The sequence below is a fragment of the Nicotiana tabacum genome, chromosome 15 (assembly GCF_000715075.1).
Source record: "Nicotiana tabacum cultivar K326 chromosome 15, ASM71507v2, whole genome shotgun sequence".
NCBI classification, from domain to species: domain Eukaryota; kingdom Viridiplantae; phylum Streptophyta; class Magnoliopsida; order Solanales; family Solanaceae; genus Nicotiana; species Nicotiana tabacum.
In genome coordinates, this window is record NC_134094.1 from 127,927,387 (window position 1) to 127,945,097 (window position 17,711).

General features: G+C 35.5%; 1 protein-coding gene across 1 annotated transcript; it reads left to right on the top strand.

The window, feature by feature from the left end:
- The first annotated feature begins 4,806 nt into the window (after positions 1-4,806).
- Positions 4,807-8,670, top strand: LOC107762987 (peroxygenase-like). Its single transcript, XM_016581389.2, has 6 exons — positions 4,807-5,090; positions 6,776-6,925; positions 7,555-7,640; positions 7,823-7,917; positions 8,018-8,143; positions 8,277-8,670. The coding sequence occupies exons 1-6, from the start codon at positions 4,967-4,969 to the stop codon at positions 8,434-8,436; spliced, it is 741 nt and encodes a 246-aa protein (XP_016436875.1). The 5' UTR covers positions 4,807-4,966; the 3' UTR covers positions 8,437-8,670.
- The last annotated feature ends 9,041 nt before the right edge of the window (positions 8,671-17,711 follow it).

A 17,711-nucleotide genomic window follows, 5' to 3' on the forward strand; every position in this document is an offset into this window, starting at 1 on the left:
TATTTTGATCCTTTTACCTCTTAAAGCACTTTAATTATTAGATGAGCGTTAAAAGAAGTAAGAAGGAACTAAGTGTGGAGTGGCTTTTGAGTGGAACCAATGAAAGGAAAAAAGGTGCACTTATTTTGTAAAATAATACACCACTAGCGGAAATCAAAAAAAAAATTTAAATAAATATTGGTGAATAAATTATTATCTTGTTCTTGCTAGTGGGAATGAATTAAACTAGTGCTTAAAGAAAGAAAAATATTGTTGGGGGTGATATTATTTGTGAAATTGAAGTGGTGTAGAAGAATTTACGCTTAAGTTATTTGGTGATGTGTTAAAGTGCTTAGGAGGTTGAGTCACTATTCCTAAAATATATCCTACCCATCCCTTAGCCCACATTACACCCATGAAAAAGTCCTAATTGATTTTAGATCGAGCGAGCTTACATTAGTAGAGATTTACATTAAGGGCAAGCCTATGGTACCAATTGCATGCATGTGAATTCTTTGTGAGAGTGAGCGATTTTCTTTGATATATGTGAGTCATTAAAATATATTTGATCATGAAATTCGAATGTGTGGATTGAACTAGCTCACTTGTTCTTGTTGTGAGGGCACATGGTTTCACGAGGGATAGATAACGTTATTAGACTTCTCTATGATGTTGGGTGTTCAAGCCATGATGCATTGTGACATTGAGTCAGTTTTTGAGGTTAGGATTGTTGTGAGCATGTTGTCTTTGTTTAAATATTTTTAAAGAATAACATAAGTAAAGGGAAGGGTATATGATGCATATTCTAGAGCCTAATTGTTGCAAATAACCATGGTGATAGGTGTAGAGTGCTTCGAATGACAAGAGCTTAATTTTGTTTCGTCTACTATAGTGATGGTTTGTTCGAGGACGAACAAAGGTTTAAGTGTGGGGTGGTGATGTTGGGCATATTTCGATATGTGTAGATGTTACTTTACCCATATTTTAACCGCTTTTTGATGCTATTTGATCTTTAAAATGCCCAACATGGTTTAATTATTGGTTTTATGACTAATTGAGTTGTGTGAGATGATTTAAGGTGTTTGGAGTGCAAAAATATGAAGAAAAGGTGCTCTAGCCAGAGGAAGAGGGATTGGATGCGTCGCATCCAATCTAGAAAAATATCAGATTTCGTGCACCCTTAGAAGTGAAGACGGCTCATAGCATCCGCCTTAGCATCCACACCTGGGCAAAGCTGAGATGGAGGAACAAAGGGTGGATGCGTCGCATCCACCCTCACATGCAAAGCTGAGATGGAGGAACAAAGGGATGCAAAGCTGAGAAATGGAGGACGAGGTGGATGCGTCGCATCCACCCTAGCATCAATCCCTGAGGATGCGTCGCATCCACCCTAGCATCAATCCCTGAAGCCGATTTGGACTAGGAATAGGAGAACTTTGGCCCACGACTTTTGTACGCAATATATAAGCCAAAAATGCCTCCTTTAGGTCATCTAACATATTGAGGAGAGGGAAAAAGCCACGACAAAGCTTGGAAACCACAGAATTCGTCTTGAGTTCTTATTTTCTCCTTCTTTTATTGATTCTTATGCACTCTTGTGAATTTTTGATGATTGCCTGAACATGAGTGGCTAAGAACCCTGTTATTCTAGGGTTATGGGTGATACATGAATGTTGATGTTGGAAGTTTAATATGACAAAGTTGATTTTATCATATTGGGTTGTTTATTTAATTCTGTTTTTAATTAATTTGCTGAGTAGCTAACAGTGAATTACAATCTACGAATCTAGAGTTGAACTCAAAAGTAGGAATTCTAGATTGCATATAGAATTAAATAGAGCAAGTTCTTGAACCCGGGCGTCGGAGAACGGATTTGCAATTAGGATAGAAATATACCTAATTGTCTTGCTCGGTTGAAATACAGGAAGTGTAAATGCATTCTTGTTAATCTTAACTCCATAGACATATAGGCATTAAGTTAGCTTGAACAGGCGAGTAAGAACTCGACAGATTCTTATGAGTAATATCAACCCTGTCAATCAACAACCTAGATAAATCAATTAGTCATTTTAAGTCAAGAACGTAACACGATTGTGAGTTAACCCGTAACCCTGGAATATCCTTCTCTACTGATTGTTATCCGAAATTGCTTAACTGTTTTGGTTGATAACTAGTTATTTCATTACTTTATAATTTTTAGGTATTAAATTAGTAAATTATCTATTTTGTGAGAAATCTTTTGAATCAATAAGGCATTTGAGTTAGAATCAGTCGAAAGTTAATCATAGGTCTTCGTGGGAGCGATACTCTACTCATTACTCTATTACTTGACGACCACGTATACTTGCGTGAGTGTGCGTTTGGACCCAACAGTTTATGTCCCCCTTCTTTGTATTATTGTGCTATGAATAAACAAGGTAGGGGTCATGCCAAACCCCCCAAAGCCACAGGGTTGAAATCCTGGGTATTTGATTTTAATAAAAAAAAAATGTATGTATTTTGTAGAATTGGACTAATATTATCTGCTTATATCCATGTTCCAAAAAGGCTTAATGATACACTTGATTGAATACTGAGTAATTTTTCAATGTTTATACTAGTTCCGAAAATTTTCAAAAAATTGTACTTAAGTAGCTTGAAAAATGGATTAGTTACATCATTGGCGTTTGAGTGTAAATCTGACCTTTCCAAAGATATTAAAATACTAAAGAAAATTGGTCTAAAATAAAGCATAGACACTTGTGGGACTATAAATTATCTTATTAGAAATAAAAAAAAATTAGTTTTAAATATAAAAAATATTTTTTTTGGAACATACTCAAATGAAAAGTGCATTAAATGATTTTTTTTAATTACTTAAATTTTGATGTATAATTAAAATAGCATGCATTGGATAAAATAATCGAGACGTGCAAACTGAACTAAGCACCACTTTTATTGAAAAATCTATATTATATTAAAAGCACGAAAGCCCTTAGCGAAATGTCGTTCGCCTTTTTTACCCTTAAAAAATACAATTCACAAAGGATAGAATAGTCATTTTATTAATTTTCTAATATTTAGTATTTTGAAATCAACTACACTTTATTTATTATAGTAGAAAATTTCAATGTTTAGGACATTTAAATCAATAAAAATTTCCTTTTATAATTCAAAATCCTAATCTTTAGGACCAAATATAACAACTAATTTTGACGTTAAACTACGTTTTAGGAATTCAAATTTTCAATGTTTTAATATCTAACCACTAAACATTATATTTGTATTCAAGACATTAAAGTCAAAAAATGAAGAAATGCTATTACTTTTTAATTTGAAGAAAAGAAATACTATTTTGGTTCTTCCAGTACTATTGATTATTCTAAAAGTAAAGTTAGACAGGGAATTAGAGTTAAAATAAGCCAATATACAATTAATATGAAGAATTAATTTCTACTCACTCTTTCTCAAATTATTTATCATAATGTCTAAAAATAGATGTTTCAATTATTTATCATTTTAGAAGTTTAAGATAAAATTAATTATTTTTTTCATTTTATCCTTAGTAGTAATTATTCTTGAAGATGGAGATGACACATAAATAAAGTAAATGTTCAATGAAGAGAGATTATATTAAAGACATAAATAAGGGTATATAGTCAAAAATTTATTCTAATTAATATTTTCTTTAAAGATGTGTAAAAGAGAAATACGACAAATCATTTAAAACGGAGGAAATATTTATTAGTAATCAAGACTCAAGAATTAGTAATCAAGACTCAAGAGCCTTTAAATAGATAGAAAGATGATGAATTATTAGTGTTATGAAACATTTAGTTTAACAACAAAAACATAACTCCAACCAAACAAATAATTGATCAATGTCAGAAATCTCAGCAATTTAAATGTTACAATTACGGATTATTAGTAGAAAAGTTGCAGTAATCAATAAAGTCACAAAGTTTACTAAAAACATTAATTAAGTTTTGGTTGGTGGAATTGTATTTTCTAAAAGTTGAAGGCAGCAAATCTTATTGGTATTTGTCCTAAAAAAAATAGAAAAGAAAACTTTTAACTCACAAAATTAAAACTCGGTATTAAAATTATTCAAAGTCGCAAGCCGATCTATATTTTTCTAAATACAAGAGGACTAAAAACAAATAACATTGGATCTATGATTAATATTAATTACTATGTATATATTATTTTCGTCAACAACTAAAAAATATACATGAATCTATATATATATATATATATATATATATATATATATATATATATATATATATTCTTTTTTTTAAAAAAAATATGTTATATAAATTAAAATAGAGAAAATAATATTTATATAAATTTTTAAAAATTTAACACTCACTAATATATACAAAAGATACTTGTGTTTGCTTGTTCGAGAAAATGTTTGTACAGTTCAGCATTGAATTATGTAAATCCAAGAAGTCTTATGTCAGAGGCTAAGCGTTACAAGCTTTTTCCAAAGAAGATGACAATTAATCCAAAAAATCCATTCTATCATATTCAGAATTTAAATTTTATAGATGTAATCTATAAGATTTTTGGAATTGAATTTATTCTATTTTTATATTTATGAATTCAGATCTATCCATTTATAGTAATTTTAGTAAATTTTTATATATAAATTTATATTTCGTATTAAAAGTATTAGATTTAGATGACGCCGACTCAAGCTACTTTACATCTACCCTTACTTTTAAGCTGTCAAGTCAGAAAAACAATGACACCTCTGAAGCATACGTGTCAAAACCAGCAACAACTGTCATTTGCTGGGTGTAAATTGCATGCATGCAATTCCACTTAGTTTATATAATCCAAATGCTCTAATGCATGCACTACGCCACGAAGTTCTTGAGCTGATCTCTTTGTGTCTTTCTTCACATTTCTTGTTTATTGTCACGCTTTTGGTATTTTCTTGGAATTTTTTAAGTACCAAAGGGTGGTTTGAGAAGTTGCTGTAGTTTGAGAATTTGGTGAAATGGCGACGGTTGCAGTGACGGGGATTGATCGTAATGCGGCGTTATCGCCGGAGGCGCCGCTTGCTCCGGTGACTATTGAACGGAAAGTTAGAACAGACTTGGAAACTTCTATTCCAAAGCCTTGTAAGCTCGTTTTTCTCTTCTGATTAATGTGGGTAGTGTTGTGTTTGCAAATGAAGACTTAAGTCATTCCACAGATGGTGTAATGTAACTTTTACATTATTAATGCAATTTAACTTGTTGTAAAAGGTAATTAGTCTTATTTTTCGAGTTAGTAATTCCACTTTTCTTGATAATTTACTTGCAAACCTTTCAAGTAAAACTTCAGAGTAGTTAAAATATACTCAGTTTAGCGTGTTTGTCAACATATATAATGCTTAATAGCTTTTTAGCATTATGATATGTGCATTTTTCTTATAAAATAGATTTTAGGGGCGGATCTACGAGGAGAATTTTGGGTTCACGTGAATTTAGTAGTTTTTGTCCCTACCTTGTATATATATTAAGAAATTTATTAAATATCTAAATATTTAACTGTGAACCTAGTGAGGTCACGTTATATTAAGTTAAATTATTGTTTATTAACCTGAGATAACTATTAAGTTAAGTTGAGGTATATTAGGTCGTTGTGGGAACCCATAATCTTGGATCCGCCCAGGGAATAGAACATGGTGACTCTCTTTTAGTGGAATGACTACTTGTAGATACAATGAGGTTTGGAAAACATATGAAATTGAAGTTTGGAAAATAGAATTGTCTGAAGTTGAGTTTGGAAAATATGTATTTGAATAGTAGCAATCTATTGACTTTGGAGGATTTATGGAAGTTTAAAATTTGAGAGTAAAAGCTGAAGACCTAAAAAATTTCACCCGAAATAATACACTATCGAACCACAACTTCAAAAAATTGAACTTGGAACCACACTATCGAAGTAGTTTGTATCGATGTAGCCTTATTGAGGTAGAGTTTCTGATTAGAAGAATTATTAATTGAAGGGAGAAATAGAACTTCTTGCCTTTGCCTAGCTACTCTCTCTTCTTCTAAAAGTGGAAAATTGTTGTAAACTTTCTGTTTTGGTTGTTCAACATCTGATTCAGACTTCAACTAGTAGATTTGTTAGTTTGGAGTACCACATACTGTGTAAGCAGGGGCGGAGGTACAGTGCTCGATTCGGGTTCGGCCGAACCCGGTAGCTTTTGTTCAAACCATGTACAGTCAGACCTTTCTATAACAGCATCCTTATATAACAACACTTCACTATAAAAGCCAAGCTTTTTCGGAACCAATTTTTATGTTATGTTATAATATATATTCTCTATAACAATACTTCGCTATAACATCCAAAAATATTCGGAACAAACGACGTTGTTATAGAGAGGTTTGACTGTATATGTCTTAAAAAATCCATTGAATATGTACAACTTATTAATTTAGAACCTAATAACTTAAAAAGATTACAATTCCGAACCCATAAGGTTCAAATCATGGCTCCGCCTCTATGTGTAAGTATGGGATTTTTGCTTAAAGATTGTTATTATAGTATGACAAGAGTGGCTTGCTTTAGTGGTAAGCACCCTCCACTTCCAACCAAGAGGTTGTGAGTTCGAATCACCCCAAGAGCAAAGTGGTGAGTTCTTGGAGGGAAGGGAGCCGAGGGTTTGTCGGAAACAGCCTCTCTATCCAGGGTAGGGGTAAGGTCTGCGTACACACTACCCTCCCCATACCCCACTAATGGGATTGGGATTGTTGTTGTTGTTGTTGTTGTTGTATAATAATATAATGTTTAAAGATGTGGTATGTATATTCAGATCTGGCAAGGGGATTAGTGGCTCCTGATATGGAGCATCCCCATGGAACTCCTGGCCACAGGCACCACGGCTTGAGCGTTATGCAGCAGCATGTCGCCTTCTTTGATCAGGATGAAAATGGCATTATTTACCCATGGGAAACTTACTCAGGTAATCATCCTATTTCGAAATTAGTCTAACTGCTGATTTAGGTAACAGTATAAAGTGGCGGAACACCCCTTTGACTGAAAAGTTGCACGGTGTAGTTAGGTAAATTTCCACCTTATATATATTTTGAATCTCCTGAACTTCTTCGTATATATATTTTTTTTAAAATATTTTGACGCCCCTAGTAAAAATTCAGGTTCCGCCGCCGACTATATGAGGATTAAAGTTGTTGAAAACGGATAGTATGTAGCTACACTCTAGTGTTATATGATTAATCCACTTGGTGATCCGTAATTCAGCCTCTCGGATAACTCTTTTCCAGCTGTCGAATTCAGGGGCTATAAGCATTGCTAGGCTGTATTACTATCTGTTTATCCCTCATTCTACTAGGGAAAAATTTATATTGAATAATTTAAGCAGGTAAGGATCTGGTTTATTGAGCATTTCTACAGAGAAAATGTGTCATCTATAGCATTCAGACTTAAACATTTAAGCATGTTCAGTTCAAGAATTTAGTTCATTCAGCAGATATCCTCGATGTGATTCATTAACTATCCGGAAGTGTTTGATTGTGGTATCTGTGGAAGCTTAATCTGAAACTTCCTCTGCTCTTTTCTTTTCAACTTAAACAGGACTTCGTCAAATCGGTTTCAATATGATAGCATCTCTTATAATTGCCATTATCATCAATGCTGCTTTGAGTTATCCTACTTTGCCAGTAAGTTAATCTGTCCTAAGATATGTTATTGCATTCAATAGAGCTAAGGTTATTTATTTGTTATTTACTATTTTATATATCCTCTCTTCACTTACTCCGACTAGTTTGGAACTGAGACATAATTATTGTTGTTGTGTATATACTCTCTTTTCATTAAAGCGATATTCGATGCGACTCTGCAGGGGTGGTTTCCTTCTCCATTTCTCCCAATATATATTCATAATATACATAAGTGCAAGCATGGAAGTGATACTCGCACCTACGACAGAGAGGGAAGGTTAGTATATTACAAGTTTACAATCCCTCTTTAACTCATATTTTCAACATCATTTGGAAGTCAAGTTGATGATTTTTGTTTATCTGGTCGTCTCCTATAGGTATTTCCCAGTGCATTTTGAGAACATCTTTAGCAAGTATGCTCGTACGTTGCCTGATAAGCTTACTCTTGGAGAACTCTGGGACATGACTGAAGGCAGCAGGGAGTCGTTCGACTTTTTTGGCTGGTAACTCTTCAGGCTCCAATGCTCTCATTTTAGCTCTGCGCGCCCTAGTACTACTGTCTCAAATGAACGGCGATTTCTTTATCGCCATTCGTGTATAAATTTCTCAATCGTTGTTTGCTGTGTAATTGTGCAGGATTGCAGCTAAACTGGAGTGGGGAATTCTGTATGTTCTTGCTAGAGATCAAGATGGGTTTTTATCTAAAGAAGCGATAAGGCGCTGTTTCGACGGAAGTTTGTTTGATTATTGTGCCAAGATACAAATGGAAGCTGAGGGATGGTTAAAGGAAGAATAGTTGCAATGTGAACTGCAGATGAATGCTCCTAATAAAAAGAGTTGGCAAAGACTATTATTAAGAGTATATATATAAAGCATTGTAATAAGCAGGGCAATAGCCTGGAATTGAACTTTTATTTTGCCATGTTTTTCTAAGTCTTTGTACTAGAATTGGTCTTGCCTAGTGTCTAATCGTTGTAAAGATTGTCTATAAAAAATGAATCCAGTAGTCCTAAATACTTGATTAATTCTATGTTACAATGTTCACTTGTTTGGTTCTTGAAGTATGTTAATGGCATGTAATAACCTTAACCTCGAGGCGTAGTAAAACATATTACCTGGTTTTACTACCTGGGTATAATTTTCGAGCGAAGTGTAATATTTGAGAAATGAAGTGTGTTAATTGACACCCCTTATATAAGAGTGGTTTTGCCTTTACAAGGCATGTGGGATTATCTAATTGATATACAGATCTTTCTTTATATTTTACTAGTTAATTCTTTATATGTTACTAGTTTCTTTATATTTTACTAGTTAATTCTTTATATGTTACTAGTTAAGGCGTTTTGTATTTTGGCATCGACTACTTTTGCCATCCAAGTATGCATAGGACTATTAAGGTGACAAGACAGGATATATTTCGACGAAATGTTTTGGATCCTAGGTTTCGACGAAATGTTTTGGATCCTAGGTGGACTATAGTGAGGAGGACAACAGACCCCTCTCGACAATCAGACAAGTGGGGGTCGAAGAGGGTAGTGTGCATGCAGATTTTATTTTTACTTTGTGAAAGTAGAGAATTTATTTCCGATAGTATTGGCCTAAGTGAAGGTTAGTTTTGAAGATTGACAAAGGAAGCTCAGGCATGAACCAGGTCCATCCCTTGTGTGCAAAGACACAGGCAGATTTGAGCATGTGGAATGCACGTGAAGGAGATAAGCTTAACTTGGTCTAATTAATATCTCCTGATCGAAAAGGGTTGCATAATTAATAAGGAGAAGGACTCCTTAATCAAAGAGAACACTATCCAAGATAAGGGAGGAGTTAGAGGTTGAGATCAACTAGAACTCTTCCACCAAAGAAGAGTAGCATTAGAACTCTAGTTATTTTCTACTCTACTAACTCTATAAATCGCAGGATGTTCTCATTCTACATGAGACGCACAAAAGCAGAAGTTAAACGTGAATTGAGAGCAAAATAGCAAGGCATTTTGCAAGCAGTTCGTGTGTGATTCAAGTGTGCGAACCTGAAGCTACATGAACCAGATAGAAGAACCAGCTCCAAGTGTTTGTCTTTTATTCTAGTTCAATTGTAGTAGGTGTTTTCATATTATACCTTTCAGCTTTATCTAGAGGCATTTTTAATAGGTACTCAGAGTATTCAAGTAAGAGTTAACTTGAAGTTATCGCAGCAGTTAGAGGCTGGTTGCCACAACGGGATTAGAATTAATCCTAGGTTTACAAAAGTATTTTGTAAATACAGTTTTTGGCTCAGTGATTTAGTGGAGAGTTTGGAAAAATCCTACTGGGAAGTAGGTCGTGGTTTTTTCACCTTTTGAGCCATGTGTTTTCCACGTAAAATACTTGTGTTCTTTAATTTCTACATTTATTATTGCACAACAATAGTATAAGGAAAACATAGAAGAACCAGGTCCTTCTATAATCTGTGCACGCGAAAAATTGGACACCACATCTTGTGTGGTATTGAAGTTAAAATATCAATTGGTATCAAAGCAGGTTATCCTTGAAGAGGCTAACACCTTAGGAGAAGATCAAGATGAGTGCACCACCTGGAAACTGGGAAGGGCAATCCACTGCTAGGCCACCACTCTTCAACGGCCAATATTACTCTTGGTGAAAAAACAGGATGAGAGATCACATCATAGGAGAAGACTATAAGTTATGGGACATTGTCAAAGATGGTCAATTGGCTACCATGAAGATAAATGCTGAAGGAGAAGAGGTGCCAAAAACAAGAGTTGATTGCACTGTTGACGACTTGAAAAAATGGGAGAAGAATGCTAAAGCCAAAAAATGACTTGTTTGTGGACTCGGTCCAGATACAGTAGAATCCAAAGTTGTACCACTGCTAAGAAAATCTGGGACACTTTGCAAGCGGCCCATGAAGGAACACCTCAAGTGAAGAGGTCCAGAGGAACACTACTATATTCTCAATATGAGAATTTCACCATGAAGGAAGGGGAAACCATCCAAGAGATGTATACAAGGTTCACCACACTGACAAATAAACTTAAATCTCTTGGAAGGATTATTTCTGAAGAAGACAGAGTTGAGAAGATTTTGACAAGGGTTCTGCTAGTTACTTGGGAAAGCAAAATCACTGTCATTCAGGAATCAAAGAACATTGCCACTCTTAGGTTGGATGAGCTAATTGAAAATCTCATTGCTTATGAACTTAGAAGGCAAACCATGAAGATGGATATACCCAAGAAGGAAAGGAGCCTGGCACTCAGAATCACTGAAGGTTCTGATCTAGAAGATGAAATGGCTATGATCACAAAGGACATCAAGAAGTACCTAATGAGAGGAAAGGGTTCTTCAAGAAGTGGACGCTACAGCAAACCAAGGGTTACTGAAAAACAGACCAATGAGGGCTGCTACAAGTGTGGAAAAACTGATCACCACATCAAAAACTGCCCTCAATAGAAAATTGAATGGAAGAAGGAAAGAGCTGAACGAAGAAAAAGAAAGAAGGAACATGTCCATCCCAAGAAGAACAAAGGATCAATAAAGGCTATGGTTGCTGCTTGGGGAGAAAGCTCAGATGAGGACTCAGATGATGAAGATGGAGATGAACAAGCACTTATGGCAATTGGAGAATCCGATGAGGAATCTGAAGTAAGTATAATCCATCTAAAAGACAAGATTAAGTTTTTGTCTAAAGAAAGGCTATCTGAGTTACTTCTAGATTTCATTGATGAATCTGAGGATATAAACAATGAAAAGGAACAACTGTCTAAGGAATATGTGATTTTAAAAGTAAAGTGTAAGAACCTGGAACTTAGAGTTAGTGAGACTGTAAGTGAAAATATTGCTCTAAAGAACCAGGTTCATGCATTTGAATCGAATGTCCTGGAACTTATATCTGAAAACCTAAAACTGAAATTAGGAACAAGTAAGAAGACAGTTGATTGCACACAACTCACTCTAGAAGAAAATGTAGGTAAACTAAAAGATGAGTTGTATAAGAAGGATGAGCAGGTAAGAATTTTGACAGAGGATCTAGGCAAGATCAAACATAAACTAGACGGAATTTGTAAATGGAACAGGTCCTCCGATGCACTGTCATGGCTACAGGAACATCATAGTAGCAATAGAAGAGGAACTGGCTTTGGGAATCTGCCACCTAAATGGGATTCCAAAAGCAAGTATCTCACGCTTCCCGAGAATAAATTTGCACATACTGTGGTAAGACTGGTCACTATAAAAGTGAATGCACTGCAAAAGAAAAGGCTAGTCAAAAGAATAAAAAGTTTGCTCAAGGGAAAAATAGGCTGCCAAGTTGGGATAAAAAGAATTTGATTCATCCTTTTTTCCTATGGAAAGGGACCCAAACTAGTTTGGGTTCCTAAGACTAACCCTTGATTTCCTTTTGCAGGTCCAAGTGAAGGGGGGCAGACAAATATGGTACATGGATAGTGGCTGCTCAAAGCACATGACTGGATGCAAGAACCAGTTCCTTTCACTTGAGGACCTCAAAGGAGGTAATGTCTCCTTTGGAAATGGGAAGAAAGGTGAGATCATTGGGGTTGGTAAGGTAGGTAAGACTGACTCTCACTCGATTGAGAATGTCTATTTGATAGACGGCCTAAAATACAGTCTAATTAGTGTATCACAACTGTGTGATAGAGGTAACTTGGTAGCATTCACCTCTACCAAATATTTTGTGATTAATCTTACCACTGACAAGATTGTTTTGCAGGGAAAAAGAGTGAACAATATATATATTGTAGATCTGTCCATACTTTCAAAAAATGAACTCACTTGCTTAAGTGTGTTAGACAATGATCCCCACCTTTGGCACAAGAGACTTGGACATGCAAGTCTGAGTCAACTCAACAAATTAGTCTCCAAGGACTTGTTGATAGGACTGCCTAACATCAAGTTCAAGGAAGACAAAGTTTGTGAAGTTTGTGCAAGGGGGAAGCAGGTAAGATCCTCCTTTAAATGCAAGAAAGTGGTAAGTACCACCAGAACGATGAAACCGGTCCATATGGATCTCTGTGGTCCAATGAGAACATTAAACAGAGGTGGTAAAAGATATGTGATGGTGCTTGTTGATGATTACTCTAGGTTTACTTGGACATTATTTTTAACATCTAAAGATGAAGCATTTGACATGTTCACTTCTTTTGTTAGAAAAACTCAAAAACAACTAGGTAATCAACTTGCATCAATTAGGTCTGATCATGGTACTGAATTTGAAAATGCAAAATTTGCTGAATTTTGTGATGAGCATGGCATAGATCATAATTTTTCTGCTCCTAGGACTCCACAACAAAATGGAGTAGTTGAAATAAATAATATGACACTTGAAGATATGGCTAGGACTATACTTCTTTCTAGTAAACTGCCCCATAGCTTTTGGGCAGAAGTTGTAAATACTGCATGCTACATCATAAATAGGTGCATGACTAGACCTCTTGTAGAGTAGACTCCCTATGAGTTACTTAAAGAAAGAAAACCAAACATATCCCATCTTAGGGCATTTGGATGCAAGTGCTTTGTGCACAATAATGATAAAGACTCCCTAAGTTTGATCTAAGAAGTGATGAGGGAGTATTCTTGGGATATTCTTCACATAGCAAAGCTTATAAAGTCTATAACAAAAGAACTATGTGTGTTGAAGAAAGTGTTCATGTGGTTTTTGATGAAACTAATATTCTTTTTGAGAGACAGGAACATGTTAATGAAGCAATTGGGCTGGTAAGAAATTTAAATGAAGCCACAACCCAGACTGAAGTTGTACCAGAGGAAGGAACAGGCGATGGAACAGGTCCTTCCACCCAGGGCAACATGACAGGGGGAGCAGAACAAAGAGGAACATCTAGAGGAAACCATTGAAGGAACATCTAGAGGAAACCAACTGGTTGTGAAACCTTACAAGTATCAAAGTTCTCATCCCATTGAGAACATAATTACTGATCCAACCTCTAGAATCAAAACCAGATCTTCATTGAAGAATCTTTGTGCTTTTGATGCTTTTTTATCTCTTATTGAACCTAAAAATATTGCTGAGGCTTTGCAGGATACAGACTGGGTGAATGCAATGTAAGATGAACTCAACCAATTTAAGAGAAGTCAAGTTTGGCATCTGGTACCAAGACCCAAGGACAAATCAGTAATTGGCACAAAATGGGTCTTCAGAAACAAACTTGATGAAGACGGAACAGTTACAAGGAACAAGGCAAGATTGATGGTTTGAGGATATAGTCAAGAGGAGGTCATAGACTATGATGAAACATTTGCTCTAATTGCAAGATTGGAAGCAATTAGACTCCACATAGCCTTTGCTGCTTATATGGAATTCACTCTCCATTAGATGGATGTCAAGAGTGTCTTACTCAATGGCTATCTAAAGGAAGAAGTGTTTGTCAAGCAACATCCGGACTTCGAAAGCAAGGAATGTCCTCATCATGTGTACAAGCTTGGTAAGGCACTTTATGGACTCAAGCAGGCTCCAAGAGCATGGTATGAAAGATTCCAAGAGTTGCTTAAAAGGTTTAAAATGGAAGATTCCAAAGAAATTGACACTCCTATTGCAACAGCTACAAAGTTGGATATAGATGAACCTGGTTCATCTGTTGATCTGAAGTTGAATAGGGGAATGATGGGCTCATTGTTGTATCTCACTGCTAGTAGACCTGATATTATTTTTAGTGTAGGCCTCTGTGCAAGATTTCAGGCAAATCCAAAGGAGTCTCACTTGACTGCTGTCAAGAAAATTTTGAGATATCTAAAAGGCACCACTGATCTCTGTCTATGGTATCCAAAAGGTAGTAATTTCAATCTAGTGGGATATGCTGATGCTGATTATGCTGGTTTTCTAGTGGATAAAAAGAGCACCTCAGGTATGGCATACTTTCTTGGCTCATGTCTTATGTCTTGGGATACCAAAAGCAAAATTCAGTGGCCTTATCTACTGCTGAAGCTGAGTATGTTGATGCTGCTTCATGTTGTGCTCAATTGTTGTGGATCAATCAACAATTAATGGACTTTGAAATTGATGTTGGTTGTATCCCTATTTTTTGTGATAACACTAGTGCTATTAGTATGACCAAGAACCCGGTTTATCATAAGAGAACTAAGCACATAGATGTTAGGCATCACTTTTTGAGGGATAACTATGAAAAAAGGTTGATCACTGTGGAATTTTATGCTACTGACAAGCAAATAGCAGACATCTTCACAAAAGCACTAAGTAGAGATCACTTTGAAAGGAACATGTTAGAATTAGAGATGATTAAGATCACCTAAAATGACCAGTTCAGAATTCACAACGAAAAAAATTAAAAAACAAATGAAAAAAAATTGTTTTAGTTAGAAAATCTGAAAATGTGTATATAATTAGATTAATTTTTGCTGAGACTCATAATTTTAATAGTATACTCTTGTGCCATGTGTTAAAATGACTCATTAATCTCTAATGATATTTTCTCTATTTTGGCAAATTTAGACTTACACAAGAGAATTATCAGTGAAGAACCTGATTCATCAAGATAACACGGTATGTTTTTTACACTCTGTGTAATTTGAAATAATAATATTTGGATCATGAGCAGAGTCCTACTTAATTCCAAACTCCTTTTGGACTTATCCGTTACAAGTGAACCAGTTCTGTTCAAAAGAGTCCCAACCGAATTGAAGTACCTAGATTCTAGGGACACACTCCAAAGTCTTTTTAAAACTAAAATTCAGTTTGATTAGACTTTCACACCCACTATCATCCCTTCCACCGCCCCAACCTCTAAGAAAAGAGTAAAGATGCTTGCTCGCAAGGTTGTTGCGGGGAGAGAACAAATCAAGAAAATAAATGAAAAATTGAAAGCATGTAAGGAAGAAGAACCCCAGAAATCTGATGAATCATTCAAATCTGCTACTGAGGGGGAAGAAATGGTTTCTTCTAAAACTAAACAGGTATCTTCTGGCCCTAAAGTTACTCCTGAGACAATATCCGAAGTTGATACAAATTTGTAGAATAGGCTTGTAATAGTAGGGTCTATGGCAGGCGTTGAAAGCACTGAATATGGAGAAGTTGGTGGTAAAAATGAAAAGGGAAAAGAAAAAAAAGAGCGAGGGAGTTAGGAGTGCTGTGAGGGGAATGGGTAAAAGAGTGGTTGAATCTTCACCCACTCCTGATACAGGTAGAATGGCTATTTTTGGAGCAAATAATGTGGAGGAAAGTATCAAGAAAACAGGGGGAAGTGTGTCTGGAGAAGCTGCTGAAGGGCTTGTTCAACTTGAAAAAAATAGAGATAAACCTGGTTCATCTGTAGAGGAAACCATCGCAGACCTACTGAAGAAAGTGGGGCTAAGGATGCTGAGATTGAGAGGCTGAAGAAGAGGTTGGCAGGGGTGGAGACTGAGAGAGATACTCTCAAAACTGAGCTGGCAAGAGAAAAGGAGAAGAATGATGACATTCTTCAGAATATGCTGAAACTCCTCCAAGCCAAAAACCAAGCACCTAGTCCTTTCCAACCTTAAGCCTCCTAGCCTAGTGTAGATCAACCAGTGACCCAGTTTGGGATATTTTTTGCTTGCTTATGTTTTCAGTATTTTTATGTCTTTTTATGCTTTGTGGAAGAATCATATCAAGTATCAATGAAATTTGCTAGTTTTTGCTCTAACTGTTTGTTTATATTTCTTTGATGGTTAAAATTCTTAGCTTGATCAATGATGATTAATCCATGAATGCATTTGAAGTAGTCCCAGTGGCCATGAGTAAGTTTTAAAATCTAGTTATCTCACATTTTTTATGCAACTTTTTGATGATGTGAAAAGGAGAAAAAGGTTGTGCTTTACACTTTGAACAGTGATATTTATAACCTAATGTACCTGGTCCTTAATGATAAGTGATAAAAAGAAAAAATATTTCTAACATTGTGTTGATATTGAGCTAAGTTGAAACAGGGCCTAAGCTTATAAAAATCACAGAGTTTGTCATCATCAAAGGGAAATATTTATTGGCCTAAGTGAAGGTTAGTTTTGAAGATTGACAAAGGAAGTTCAAGCATGAACCAGGTCCATCCCTTGTGTGCATAGATACGGGCAGATTCGAGCATGTGGAATGCACGTGAAGGAGATAAGCTTAACTTGGTCTAATTAATATCTCCTGATCAAAAAGAGTTGCATAATTGATAAGGAGAAGGACTCCTTAATCAAAGAGAACACTATTCAAGATAAGGGAGGAGTTAGAGATTGAGATCAAATAGAACTCTTCCACCAAGGAAGAGTAACATTAGAACTCTAGTCATTTTCTACTCTACTAACTCTATAAATCGCAGGATATTTTCATTCTACATGAGACGCACAAAAGAAGAAGTTAAACGTAAATTGAGAGTAAAATAGCAAGGCATTTTGCAAGCAGTTCATGTGTGATTCAAGTGTGTGAACTTGAAGCTACATGAACTAGATAGAAGAACCAACTCCAAGTGTCTGTCTTTTATTCTAGTTCAATTGTAGTAGGTGTTTTCATATTGTACCTTTCAGCTTTATCTAGAGGCAATTTTAATAGGTACTCAGAGTATTCAAGTTAGAGTTAACTTGAAGTTGTCGCAGCAGTTAGAGGTTGGTTACCACAATGGGATTAGAGTTAATCCTAGGTTTACAAAAGTATTTTGTAAATGTAGTTTTTGGCTCAGTGATTTAGTGAAGAGTATGGAAAAATCCTACTGGGAAGTAGGTCGTGGTTTTTTAACCTTTTGAGCCAGGTGTTTTCTAAGTAAAATACTTGTGTTCTTTAATTTCTGCATTTATTATTCCGCAACAGTAGTATAAGGAACACATAGAAGAATCAGGTCCTTTTTATAATCTGTGCACGCAAAAAATTGGACACCACACAAATCCCCCCCTCCCCTCCCCCCTCCCCCTCTTGTGTGGTATTGAAGTTAAAATATCAGATAGACCTTTGGCAACTTGGGTAGTGTGTATGCAAAGTTGCAGACGTTATCCTTACTTTGTGAAGATAGAAAGGTTGTTTCCGATAGACCTTCGACAATTTCGCCGTTACAAAGCATACATATAATTAACAGCTCAATTAGATAAGATATTTCTA

Excerpts from the sequence above, each read along its gene's own strand:
- LOC107762987 (XM_016581389.2), top strand. The coding sequence starts at position 4,967 with ATGGCGACGGTTGCAGTGACGGGGATTGATCGTAATGCGGCGTTATCG. Across the intron at positions 6,926-7,554 it reads CCCATGGGAAACTTACTCAG|GACTTCGTCAAATCGGTTTC; the intron begins GTAATCATCCTA and ends CAACTTAAACAG. Across the intron at positions 7,641-7,822 it reads TGAGTTATCCTACTTTGCCA|GGGTGGTTTCCTTCTCCATT; the intron begins GTAAGTTAATCT and ends GCGACTCTGCAG.